General features: G+C 40.5%; 2 protein-coding genes across 3 annotated transcripts; both read right to left on the bottom strand.

The window, feature by feature from the left end:
- Nucleotides 1–28: 28 nt before the first annotated feature.
- On the bottom strand, nt 29–5,976 carry LOC139916793 (cytochrome P450 2J4-like). Of its 2 annotated transcripts, XM_078285520.1 has the most exons (9): nt 5,725–5,976; nt 4,337–4,502; nt 4,081–4,245; nt 3,844–4,004; nt 3,442–3,618; nt 3,204–3,345; nt 1,720–1,907; nt 1,441–1,582; nt 29–1,335 (listed from the first exon to the last, which is right to left on the bottom strand). In XM_078285520.1, exons 1-9 carry the CDS (start codon nt 5,914–5,916, stop codon nt 1,160–1,162), a joined length of 1,509 nt encoding a protein of 502 aa, XP_078141646.1. In that variant the 5' UTR covers nt 5,917–5,976; the 3' UTR covers nt 29–1,159. The 2 variants fall into 2 exon arrangements, with proteins under 2 accessions (XP_078141646.1, XP_078141645.1); XM_078285519.1 differs by having other exon boundaries at nt 3,204–3,618.
- A 719-nt stretch (nt 5,977–6,695) lies between these two features.
- Nucleotides 6,696–12,126, bottom strand: LOC144539662 (cytochrome P450 2J2-like). The gene is made up of 9 exons (XM_078285526.1): nt 11,916–12,126; nt 11,412–11,574; nt 10,914–11,063; nt 10,371–10,531; nt 10,089–10,265; nt 8,849–8,990; nt 8,497–8,684; nt 8,247–8,388; nt 6,696–8,048 (listed from the first exon to the last, which is right to left on the bottom strand). The coding sequence occupies exons 1-9, from the start codon at nt 12,096–12,098 to the stop codon at nt 7,873–7,875; spliced, it is 1,482 nt and encodes a 493-aa protein (XP_078141652.1). The 5' UTR covers nt 12,099–12,126; the 3' UTR covers nt 6,696–7,872.
- Between the last annotated feature and the right edge of the window lie 30 nt (nt 12,127–12,156).

The following is a 12,156-nucleotide window of genomic DNA, read 5'->3' as shown; positions in this document are numbered from 1 at the left end:
CATGTGGCTTAGTACAAGAGAGAGAGAGTTGAAACATCCCTTTATTAACCAAATAAGAGCACAGAGTACAGAAAATACAAATACAGCAAGAAGGAATAAGCTGAAAACAGACCAAAACATACACATAACAAAAAAAGAGGAAAAAACAAAAGCTTTCAGCCACCTCCCATCTCCTGTGCCTAACACCCCTCAAAATGCAGCTCCTCTTCCCTTACAAAACATGAAGCTGCCTTGTAAGCCCAAATCTTCTCAAAGATGAAGAGAAGCTTCTGTCAGTGGAGAAGTAGCTTGATCCTGCGGTTATGTCCATGTAGCATTTAACTGACCACTAGTATGCACATTTTCTGTTCACCTCTCCTTTTTTATTTCTTCCATTATAGCTACCAAAAGATTATGCAGATTTTTGAAAGAAAAGCCATCACTGTTCATGAATATCTCCAAAATCTCTGATGATTCTTATTATGTGTAAAGTGCAGGTCAGTTGACTTTATAAGTGACATAGATCTCTGTCCTAACATTAGTTTTAACCTCTTTGTTCTGAGAGACCTCAGTAGACATATTTTTATTACCCATAATATTTGGTATTGTAATTGGGAAATGCATTTGTAAAATTTGGTTTTATTTTGTTGATCATGGGAACATTGCCACAGCTTGTGTGGATAAGAAAACGTCAGTATAGTATAATATAGATGTTTGGTGGTCGATCAATAAAGCTTGATTGTAATTTTTTTTAAATCTATGTATGTATGTAAAATCTTGCATTAATAATGATACTTTACCCTTTTCCATTACGATTGTTATTTTAAGCATTCTCTTATCTTATCATTGATTATTTGTAGGTTATTGTATTGCTTCCTTGTGAGGACCCCAGGAAGGGAAAACTAGCTGTCATTAAATTGGCAGCGAATGGGGATCCTAATAAAAAACAAAGAGATACAAAACACAATACACTTGCTATGTAATTATTGGCCAAAGATGTGATAAAAGATGAGCTAGTAAAGAAATATTTTTGTAATTTCAGCAAGAGTTGAACCTCTTTCCTGGATCATAATTACAAACTGTAGTTATGTGGTGGTTTTGCCACATAAGTTGTTTTCTGTTACAGATCATTGGTTAGATTATTGATTAGATGAAAAGGGTTCAGTGAGATTTTGCATGGTCAGCGAGCCTTGGCATAGACCTTGAAGGGATAAGGTGTACGTGTAATTCCAACGATCCCTTCTGTACTCAACTCTACTCCATCCAGAGTGGAGAAAGAGAACTTCTGGAATAAACTGACGAAAAACAGGAACAGCTCCATCTTGGCTAGGCCTTCTCCTAGACACACACGTTTCCCTGAAGAATACACACACAGATACACATGTAGGGATATAAGCTCAGGATCACATAACATTCCAGATTTATCAGAACAGGTTAACAATTAGGGATAAGTTAGTTTACCTGCAGAGAAAGGCAAGAACGCTTCTCTCCTCACAAACTTGCCCTCAGCATCCAGGAAGTGTGCAGGGTTGAAGGTGTCTGGAGTCTCCCATTCATTCTTGTCAAACAGCACAGAGGTCAGGTTGGGCATTAAGGACGTACCCTAAACATGACCCAGAGGTTAACACCAAGCAATGCTGCAACAACAACATTGGCTGACTTAATCCACATTTTTTCCAAGAAACATGAGCAAAACCAAGCCAGTTTAGACTTGAATGACTGAAGTCTGAGTAGATGCACCTTGGGTATGAAGTAACCCCCCAGTGTTGTGTCCTTGGCGGCCATCCTGAGTGCGTTGAGAGGAACAATGTTTCCCATCCTCTGGATCTCATGGATGACAGCATCAGTGTAGGGCATGTTGGGTCTGTCGGCCATAGCGGGCTGGCGGGTCTGTCCAATCACTCTGTCTATCTCTGCCTGGACTTTCTCTAAGTAGTGAAATAGACAGATTTAACCTAATAGCAATTGCGAAAAAAAGGTTCAGGATGGCAATTTGATCCCTTCAGCTGCTCTATCCCCTTTATAGGCCAAAGCGTTTCAGAGCAAGCCTCTTTGTCAGGGCACAATACATAAATGAAAGGCCGTGCACATTAAGGAGTTGCTGATAAATCTACAACCGGATAGACCAGTGGTGAGCACAGCTGACGATCCTCTGCCTAAGAGGATCGTCAGCAGGAGCTGACAGGAGCAGGCACAGTCCGCTTCCCACACATCTGAGCCTACTCCCGTGGAACTGAGCACGGTTCCGAGGATGATATCCGATGTGATATCAGCCTCTACAAGCGCTTTTCTCAGGCGAGCCCCACAAGCTGCCGCTTTCATGGTGCCTACTTCTCTATTGAGGAGCTCCATTGGTGCTGGCCAGACCCCTAGTCCCTCTCCCACCATAACTCTGATGGTAGGCCCTAACCTCCATGCAGGCAGGCATCTATTGGCTGGACCATATGCTGGCTGTGGAGCCACCAGTTGCCTCTTTTATTGTCACTCCAGAGGAGGTCCTAAGGCCATGGCTCATTGAAACCCAGATCAGACTCTTCTTTATGCTTTTTCCTGGCCCCAGTGCCCAAGTACAGATGATGTCTTCACGAGATGGTATAATATTGCAGCTTGTATGGGCCACATCGGCAACTCGATGTCCCACCTTATGTTGGTGTTTTATCTCGGAACTCAGAATCTTGGTGAGAAGATTCTGTAGGGACATGCCTCAGGATGATGGGGGCTTATATAGGGGGAGGGCATTGCTGGCCCACGTCATTAAGGGTCACACATGACCTTGTTGGTAATAACACTTGATCTGCACATGCGCGAGAGGGATAGCATCCAGTGTGAAGCACTGCCTCTGGCTCTCATCCAGAATTCATAGAACCGAAGTTACATCCGTAAATCTCGTTTGAATGTGCATGGTCTTTCATTCATGTATTATGAGCTGACGAAGTAGATTAATCTGAAACATGTGGTCCAATAAGGGTGATTAAAGGGTTCAAGTTGCTGTCCTGAACCTTTTTCCCCCTTTTTCTATTAGCTTTGGCTATTGCTAGTTTCCTGGGTGGAGCACCCCTTCAGAGGTCCTTTGGGGGAAAAAAAATGTGTAGGTTAAAACACCTCACTACTTCAAGGATTCAAGTTTTAGAAAACCAAACAAGCAAAGGCTACGGACCCTCATCCTATAAAATATTATTTGTTTACAATTTCACAGTGAGCTCAGGGTTTAGGATTTCACCTACTCTGGATATCGGGGTGCTTGATGAGGAAAACCAAGGCCCACTGCAAAGTGGTGGAGGTGGTCTCAGTTCCAGCCAGGAACAGATCGAGAGAGCACAGAGCCAGGTTGGCCTCATTGAAGCCCAGATCAGACTCTTCTTTGTGCTTTTCAGAAATGGAGAAAAGGTATACAGTAGAGAATTGAAGAGACAGAAAGGGCAACGATTGTACAGCATGTGTGCAGTGTAGTTGGTCACATACATTCTCCATTTCCATGAGGAAAGCATCAATGTAGTCCCGGGGATTGCTGGGGTCCAGGTCCTGCTTGTGTCTCTTTATCTCCTGACTAAGAAAGTCTTCCAAGTGCTTTAAGTCGGTAAAGATTTTGTTGTGAGGACCTGGCAAGTGCTTCATCACTGCAGGGAATGCCTCATACATCTTTTGGAAGAAAGCAGTCAGTGAGGTTGGTTTCATTTATGACATTTGATTTTACCTTCGGCAATAAATCTGTGTCCAGGGACAGTGTAGCGACTCATACTCTGCCTCTGAGACCACATGGCCCCCTGAGGATTGGCTCCCACCAGAGCTGCACCTCTTTTATTAGCCTCCTACCCTTCCTACTAAAGAAAAAAAATCTGAATTGAAAGGATATTGTTCTCTTACTAGACCCCATACGGAGCCCTGCAGCAGCATGGCTTCAGACAGATACTGTAGCATGATCTGGAAGTTGTGGTCGTTGTAGTCAAACCGTCTCCCCATCACCAACTGGCAAATTATGTTGGACACAGCATTGTTGAAGAGGCCTGCTGGGTTGAAAGGTTCACCTGGAGGAAAGGAGTCCATTATTTGATGCGATCATATCTATTGAATTATAACTTCCGAACAACTACTACCTCTTACCTTTCTCCTTCTCCATCTCTTCTTGTAGGTAGCGACTCTCCTTACAGATACACTGTTCCATGAGGCTTTTGCCCAGGCCGAAGCTACGTAAGGTAGACAAGGCAAAACGCCGCTGTCTCTTCCATGTTTCACCATTGCTTGCGAACAGACCAGCTGTGGGCATGCCTGGAGAAGTAATACACAGTATAATGCTTAGGGGAACTCAATCCTGTACTGCATGAGAGAGGGAGAGGTAGGGAGGGAGAGAGATTTTCACCTGTGGATTCTAAGCAAACCCTATCAGCTATTGAACTGTATGGTCGATCCACAAAGTTCTCAGCCTGTGTCACTATGGCTTCCTTCACCATCTTGTACCCAGACAGAAACACCATCTTATCCCTGCCGAGACGGACGCTGAACACATTTCCATAGACATCGGCGAGCTGTGGACATTAAACCAGAGAAGAGCCAACAGGTGAACCAGCAAACATTACTGCATTGTATGACAAAAAACAAACATTTCCTGAAGAAAATGTATGGGCTAGCAGCTGGAAGTGTGCTTGCTTCAGCATGAAAAGTTAGAGTTTAGCTCAGAAGTTATTTTTTTTCCCTTTGTGTTACAATTTGACCACCCAATGTCAGTATTCGCCATTTGTTTCTATGGGACAAAAATTAAGAATAAATGTGAAATACCTTTAAAAATGCATAAAGAATATCAAAAGGTTGAATACATCCTCATATCTCCTAAAGCACCTGAACAATTTAATAATAGTTAAATGAAACTTAAGCATAAGTTCAGGCAGGAAGACTATACTTCACTCAAATCCATTCCCTCTACCCCTTCTCCACCTCTTCCCACCTAATCAGTTAAGGCTACATCTCTTTGGTTCTACTTCATTCAAATTATCCTGTCATTTGCTGCTTATTATCCAATCAGTTTAAATGAATTAATTAATGGATGAACTTTATTTATATAGTACCTTTCATGCACAGAATGCAGCTCAAAGTGCTTTACAATTCAGCAGCAAGTTTAAAAACACACACATGCACAAGGAAGGGGAAGAAAATAAAATAGCAATTATTATTAATTAATTGCTATTAATAATATAGCATTTAAAACAATTTTTTTGGAAAGAAAGAGAAGACAAAATACAAAATAGAATGATAAATAAAGTTAATAAATAAAAGATTAGATAGGGAAAATAATTAAAGATTTAAAACAGACAACTGCTAGTTATAGGCTATAGTAAAAAGAAAAGTTTTGAGCTGTTTAAAACTGTCCACTAATGACTGTCTAATATTTAAAGGTCGGGTGTTCCACATTTTCGGGGCGTAGTGGCTAAAGGCAGCATCTCCAAAACTCTTCAGAGGTGTTCCAGTTGTTGTTGCTGTTAATGGTCTTGACTTTAAGCTAAATGATAGTTATTATTTACTGGCCTTCTTGGAATAATGTCACAATAAAATGTAAATGTAAAAAAGAAAGTCTGAATAGCAAAATTGAAAAAAGAGAACCAGAAAAGATGAGACAGCAATTTGAAAAGTTAAATCTAAACTATAAAATTAAAGCATTTAGAAATTCCATTATGATTTTGAGTCTTTTATCCTTAATAGGTCTCATAGTTTACAAGTGTCCCAAGGTAAAACCTCTCTAGTTAAAAAGCTTACCTTTGTAAAATAAATGTGAGGCTGTTTTGTGTCAACACTGAAGAAGTTACCCACAAGCGGGAGAGCCAGCGGACCTGGAGGATAGTTTGGAGGATTCCTGTTTCTGAGGAAATCGGCTATCAGGAGGAACAACAAAATAAACAGCAGTATCGCCTTGAGGTCAAGCCCCAACAAAATGTTATAAAGCCACATGGTTAAGCAGAGCCAGACCAACAGCTGACCAGTGTGGAAAATGTCGCTCTTCCTGTTTTTCTGCTGTCGTTGTCGATGCACCTGTGGGTGGAAATGCTTGTTCACAGCTGATAATATAATACAGAATTGAATAGAAAAAAATAGAAAAATCAGAAACTAACTCTGAGTTCAAAGTCTGTGCAAAGGTGCTCAGAATCAATGCCACAGCCTTACATAACCAACTACAGACCACACCTACCTACCCGTTGATAAACAGACCACACCTACCTACCCGTTGATAAACAGGACTGGACATCGATCTCCTTCATATGACAGGACTGAGTAATGATATTTAAATACCTAAATAATTATTATTATGCTGAAACATAAACAACATGCTGAGCATCATTCATAAGCAGCGACATTCTCAGCACAGCAATATGAAAAAATGTGATTGGAAATGTATAAATGCAAGATAAAGATAAAACATTAACTATGTGATGTGAGACAGAGTTTGGATGTTAATCAATGTCAAAGTAAACAGTGTAAAATAAACATTGCAGAGTGCAGTTTGAGAGGAGCGTGGGAATGAAAGGAGCTTAACTGGTCCATTGTATGGAGTTGTATGGAAACATTTTGGTTTCCAAGACAAACAAAAAACGAACTATCTCTAAGAAAACAGAAAAAAAACCTCTCAGGGTAATAGTATGTAATCTGTCACAGATCTATTTTTGTTCAAATGGTGAAAGTCATTCATGTGTTATGAGGGATATTTTTCAAGATTATTTTCAAGTTTTTTTTTTTTATTATAAACTATTAAATGGAGAGTGACAAAAGAGATGGGGGAAAAAGAGAGGGGGAGTAACGTGACAAACATCAAGACATGGCTTCAAACACACAACATTGGTGGTAGTCTTCTTAGCCTGCAGAGCTAGTTACCCATCATTAAGCATCATTAAAGGGTGCAAAGTTTACAGGAGTGCCTACATATTTTGGTGCAAAGTATCATAGTACACAAAAAGCATCTGTAATTACTGCATAAAAACAAGATATGCTTTATTAGAGCACTTTAGTTTCATTGCAGATGTCATTCATTTAATGGAGGCTAATCCACGTTTACACAATCAATATAATGACTGGCAAATTCAACATTTTTCTTTCATAGTTTTTATACTTGTCAAAAGGTTGTCAAAAGGTTAAAAGGCTGTAGTATTTTCATTAGGTCCTTGTTGAACTGAACATCCCTGGCATGCCTGATATGGCCATTTTTCAGTGCAGTTGCATTGGAAGATTGCTTTTCCATTTCACATTTCTCTGCAGCTCAAATTGCATATGGAAGTGTTTCACTAGCTAGTAGAAAATTAATTTCCACTTCCCTGATTTCTTGATGAGGTAGTGGTTTCATTTTACAACATTAGTTTAAGTTTTACATAGTGTTTGTTGGACTTCTGTAGCATAGTTCTATTTCAGAGAAGTTTTCATGCTTATTGATAATTTGGTTCCTTGCCTAGCAAACATAAAACTAAACAAACAAACAAACAACTAACCCTACAAACAAAAATACAGATGGTAGCAGCAATGAACAGGTTATCACAATGTGACAAAGAAAGCATTGAGTTCCCTGACTGTCCCGCAAGGCATTGTGGGTATTAGATTCAGAATTGAATTAGATGATTTCAATTGGATGTCGTAATTTTACAGTCAGTTTAACTTTCTGTGCATTTTTTAAAAGTGATTAATGGTTAAAAACTTGGCCATTTTGGACCAATTCCTTAGTGCTTTGCAAACTAAGAAAAGGTATATCAATTTAATGTACTTGCCACATTTCGTGTCATTCATGATTAGAAGATTTTTCATGTTTTTTCAAAATCTTCAAAAATGTGTGGCATTTGGCAGATATTGTCTGGCAGATATTTCATGTTGGGCATGTCAAGATACACATCTGTACCACGAGAAGAGCTGGATAGGGCAAGAAGGTCACCGAGGCAGGGCTAGCATCTTGAACTCCTCAGGGGAATGGGTAAAGCCCATCACACCCTCCATGCTGGGCATTTCTCCAGGAACAGGGGAGATGGTGAAACGTTGGAGTAGAGCGGCAAAGAAAAGGAACAGCTCCATTCTGGCCAGGTGCTCCCCTATACACACACGCTTACCTGTGGAGAAAGAGTCAACAGTAGCTAAAGTTTAGCACTTTCTTAACCTAAATATGTGTTGCTATCAGTAACTATATGATTATTAATCTTACTGTGTCTTAGGGAGCAAGAAATTCTCATTTCTAAATGTGAACCCAAATCATTCTTGTAAACTGAATAGTATGAGAACTGTTGAAAATGAAGTAGAATGGGACGGACCTGCTGAAAATGGTAAGAAGGCTTCTCTTCTGCGGAACCGGCCCTCTGAATCCAAGAAGTGTTCAGGGTTAAAAGTATCTGGAGTCTCCCACTCATTCTTATCAAACAGCACAGATGAAAGGTTTGTCATAATAGCTGTGCCCTGGAAAAAGGGACATGAGATGCTTGTGATACCAGTTGTATGTTAATAATTTACTAATTTAATGGCTTGAAATTTAGCCAGCGGTGAGTCTTGCTAAAAGTCCTTTACCTTGGGTATGAAGTATCGCCCCAGCATAGTGTCTTTACTGGCCATTTTGGGGAATCCCAGAGGGACAATATTTCCCATTCTTTGAGTCTCATGGATGACAGCGTCAGTGTAGGGCATTCTGGGTCTGTCAGCCATCGTGGGCTGACGGGATTGTCCAATCACTCTGTCTATCTCTGCCTGGACCTTCTCTGTGTGATGAAACCAAGTCAGAACAGCGATGTGATTTCATAAACTGCAGCTCATTGGGCGTTTTACAGTTGAAATGCCACAAAAATGGGTATGCCAAAACACCCATAACCTATATGGGAAAGTTCAATTACTTAATACGGTTAATGAGGAGGATTTCACTCACCCTGTATCTCTGGGTAGTTCATCATGAACACCAGGGCCCAGCGTAAAGTGGTAGCAGCGGACTCTGTCCCAGCCTCAATCAGGTCGAGAGTGCATATCATCAGAGTCTCTGTGTTGAAGCCAGCCTGAGGATCCACCTTCCTCTGGCAATGAGACAGCAGAAAATAGTTATTTTATGTTATTATGCATTGTGCTGTGCTATTATCGGCTACTTTATGCATTAATCATGGATGGAATATGACATTTTACATGTAGAATTTGCCATTCCGATAGTAGCATTGTGAGCTGGATAGTGGACTTCCGTTCTGACAGATTTAATTTTATTACTGTAACTTCCCCCGGGGTTTTGTTCTTTCCCTACTCTTGTACATTTTATACACTAATGGTTGCAACAGCCAATATGTAGATAGACATTTTGTCAATTCTGTAATTTTAACCTCTTGAAGGAGGGGGAAAGTGGACATGGCCATGTTGTTGATGACTATGCCATGGCGTGATGAATTCTTCTGTGAGTTAAATGTTCTCCAAAATAAGGACAAAAAAAAAGAAAAGAAATGAACTCTTTGCTCTTTTAGCATAATAAAATAACAACCTTGTTTATCTGAGGTTTATTGAGCCTGTTTTAACCTTTGGTATTATAGCCTGATTGGGCAGCTGAAGCATTAGCCAAAGATCAGACTGGAGAACCTGATGAAAATATCCAGCAGGGTTTCTGAGCCAGGCAGAACTGATTGAAATCTTTCGAAAGGCATGTGGTGAGGAAGGCCAAAGCTATTTTCGACTGCCCTAATCGCCCTGTAGAGTACAGTTTAAGTGGATGCCCTCTGGGCGCCACTTTAGTGTCTAAACTCAACACTAAAAGAACCTCACTTCAATTAGTTTTCTTGTTTTGCACATGAAGTGATGTAGAGTTTTATGTTTTATGTATTGTTACATGTACAAGAAGTGTGTATTTTGCACTGATGAGTGGGCTTTTATTATTGCTTTCTATCAAGCTATTGACTCCTTGCCTGGTTTTATCAACTGATGTAGGTCCATATAGTATACTGTATGTTGTGGCATTTTGTTGTGTTTCAATTTCCTTTTATATTGTGCATTTTTATTGCATGTGTTTATGTGTTTTTACTGTAAACCCTGTATGCAAACCAAATTTCCCTTACAGGACAATAAAATTTGCATTGCATTGAATTGAATTGAACTTTGTTCCAGGGAGCTTTATATAAAATGTAGAAATATCTTACCTTCTCCATCTCTGCCAGGTATGTGTCTACATAATCACGGGGATCCTCTGGGTTCCACTCCTCCTGGTGCTTCTTTATTTGCTCCTGCAGGAAATCTGTGATCTTCTTGTAGTTGGAGTGGATGGTCTGGTGAGGTCCTGGCAGGTACTTCAGCAGGCCCGGAAAGGCATCGTAGAGCTGGTTAAGGGACGACTCTCAGATCAGTGGCAGGCCAATGGTGCAATGCGTTTTGTGATCGTAAAATAACGGCTGAGCTACGTTAATGGATGTTGAATTACCCACCTGAGCTCTAGCTGTTCCAGCGAGCAGAACAGCCTCATTGTCCAACCGCAGAAGGTTTTGAAAGCTTTCATCGCTGTAGTCAAAGCGATGTCCGAAGACCACAGAGCAGATGACATTACCCACAGCACTGTTGATGGTGTAGTGGGGGTTGAATGGTCGTCCTGTTTATATAGTTAAATTCTATGAACTGATGATAGAAAATGTTTAGATATGATGGCAGTACACTGTTGACACCCTTGTGCATGCACGTGCATGGTGAAGTTATCACCAGTGAGTGATTTAATGAAATGTAACAAGGCCAGTGGTGTGGGGAGAAACGAACTGTTTTCCCACAGATTTTCCTTAAAATCTCCAGATAACAAGATGGATGTATTCAACAATTTGTACTAACAAGGGGGATGCTAACCCGATTCATCCCCTGCAAATCACCCCATGGTTATAACAAGTCTGTGCAGTATTTTTATATGAGCCTGCCAGGATTGTGTTGTTGGTGTTCTGCATTTATTCACAGAACCAGCAGACTAGTCCATATAATCTACTTGCCTTGCTCCTCTTTGAAGGCCTCACAAAGGAAGGTGCTTTCCAGTTCACTATGTTTCTCCAGCGACTTCTTGCCTTCTCCAAAGTAGTGCAGGTGGGTGTGGGCAAACTTCCTCTGCATCTTCCATAGGTAACCGTTGCTTAAAGCTATGCCTGTCAGTACATTATTCAAACTATTATTAACAATGCAAACGGGGTCTCTGCAAAGATGGGATTGTTGCATATAGTCTGAATATAAACATGTGTTGTGCCTATTTATTCATTACAGCTATTATAGATTTTATACAACCTGCAATTACCTGTCTTGATCAGGAAAAAAAACAAGAAAAAGTGATGCCTCATGATGTATATCAACTATGACCAGATTGTCTCTTATGCTTGAACACAGCAAAAATAAAAAGGTTGTTTTAACAGCTTTACCCTGGAGAAAGGAGCATGATTCAAGAAAGATAGTTGTGATCTCACTCACTCACTCGCTCACTCACTCACTCATTCACTCACCAAGGCCTTTGAAGACAACATCAAAGAGAGGGACGATGGGTCGGTCAGCAAAGCTATCCAGCTGGTTGACCAGGGCCTCTTTGACCATCTTGAATCCCGAAATAAACACCATCCTATTACCGCCTCTCCTCAAGCTGAACACTGGGCCATACTCCTCAGCGAGCTGGATGGGGAGCCATGATATCAATAAGATTGTATTACAAAACAGGAAATGTTTGACAATAAGTGACGACCTGAGCATTTTTGAATCTTCAAATGTCAGCATAATAGATGGCATAGAAATAAAGGCTATTTTTGTAAATTGTAACACTTGAAATTTAACAGCTTGAAATTTAATGTTGAATTGAGTAAAATACATGAATACTGATTGATATCCAATTAGCACGTGGTGAGAAACCAGTCCTTTGAACTGCAATTTGTTGTGTGAACGAATGAATGTTGGTTTAGTTTCTGTTTAGAAAAAAACCTAAATTCGGTAGGCCAAAGTGTTATTGTTCATCTGACCTTGTCCATGGTTTTGAAGTCTACTCCAGTGAAGACATTCCCTAGAAAAGGCACAGCCCAGGGTCCAGGTGGAAAGTTGTTTGGTGCCCAGTGTCTGACCACATCAGTCACCAGTAACGCCACAAAGATGAACACCAGCCAACCTGTAAGGTCCATACACTCAAACAATCTCTGTAAAATCATGATGATAATCTTGCAAAAGCCCTCTGGCAAAATCACAGTCTGAATGCTGTGGTGATCA

This window comes from Centroberyx gerrardi, chromosome 9 (genome assembly GCF_048128805.1).
Source record: "Centroberyx gerrardi isolate f3 chromosome 9, fCenGer3.hap1.cur.20231027, whole genome shotgun sequence".
NCBI lineage: Eukaryota > Metazoa > Chordata > Actinopteri > Beryciformes > Berycidae > Centroberyx > Centroberyx gerrardi.
This window is presented reverse-complemented; position numbering and strand designations above follow the sequence as displayed.

Coding starts and splice junctions, on each gene's coding strand:
- LOC144539662 (XM_078285526.1), bottom strand. CDS start 12,098: ATGATTTTACAGAGATTGTTTGAGTGTATGGACCTTACAGGTTGGCTG. Junction 8,991..10,088: donor ACCTGGCAGAGATGGAGAAG/GTAAGATATTTC, acceptor TCTCATTGCCAG/AGGAAGGTGGATCCTCAGGC. Junction 8,049..8,246: donor CTTCTTACCATTTTCAGCAG/GTCCGTCCCATT, acceptor CTTTCTCCACAG/GTAAGCGTGTGTGTATAGGG.
- LOC139916793 (XM_078285519.1), bottom strand. CDS start 5,916: ATGTGGCTTTATAACATTTTGTTGGGGCTTGACCTCAAGGCGATACTG. Junction 4,503..5,724: donor CTCACATTTATTTTACAAAG/GTAAGCTTTTTA, acceptor TAATGTCCACAG/CTCGCCGATGTCTATGGAAA. Junction 4,005..4,080: donor AGAGATGGAGAAGGAGAAAG/GTAAGAGGTAGT, acceptor CCTTTCCTCCAG/GTGAACCTTTCAACCCAGCA.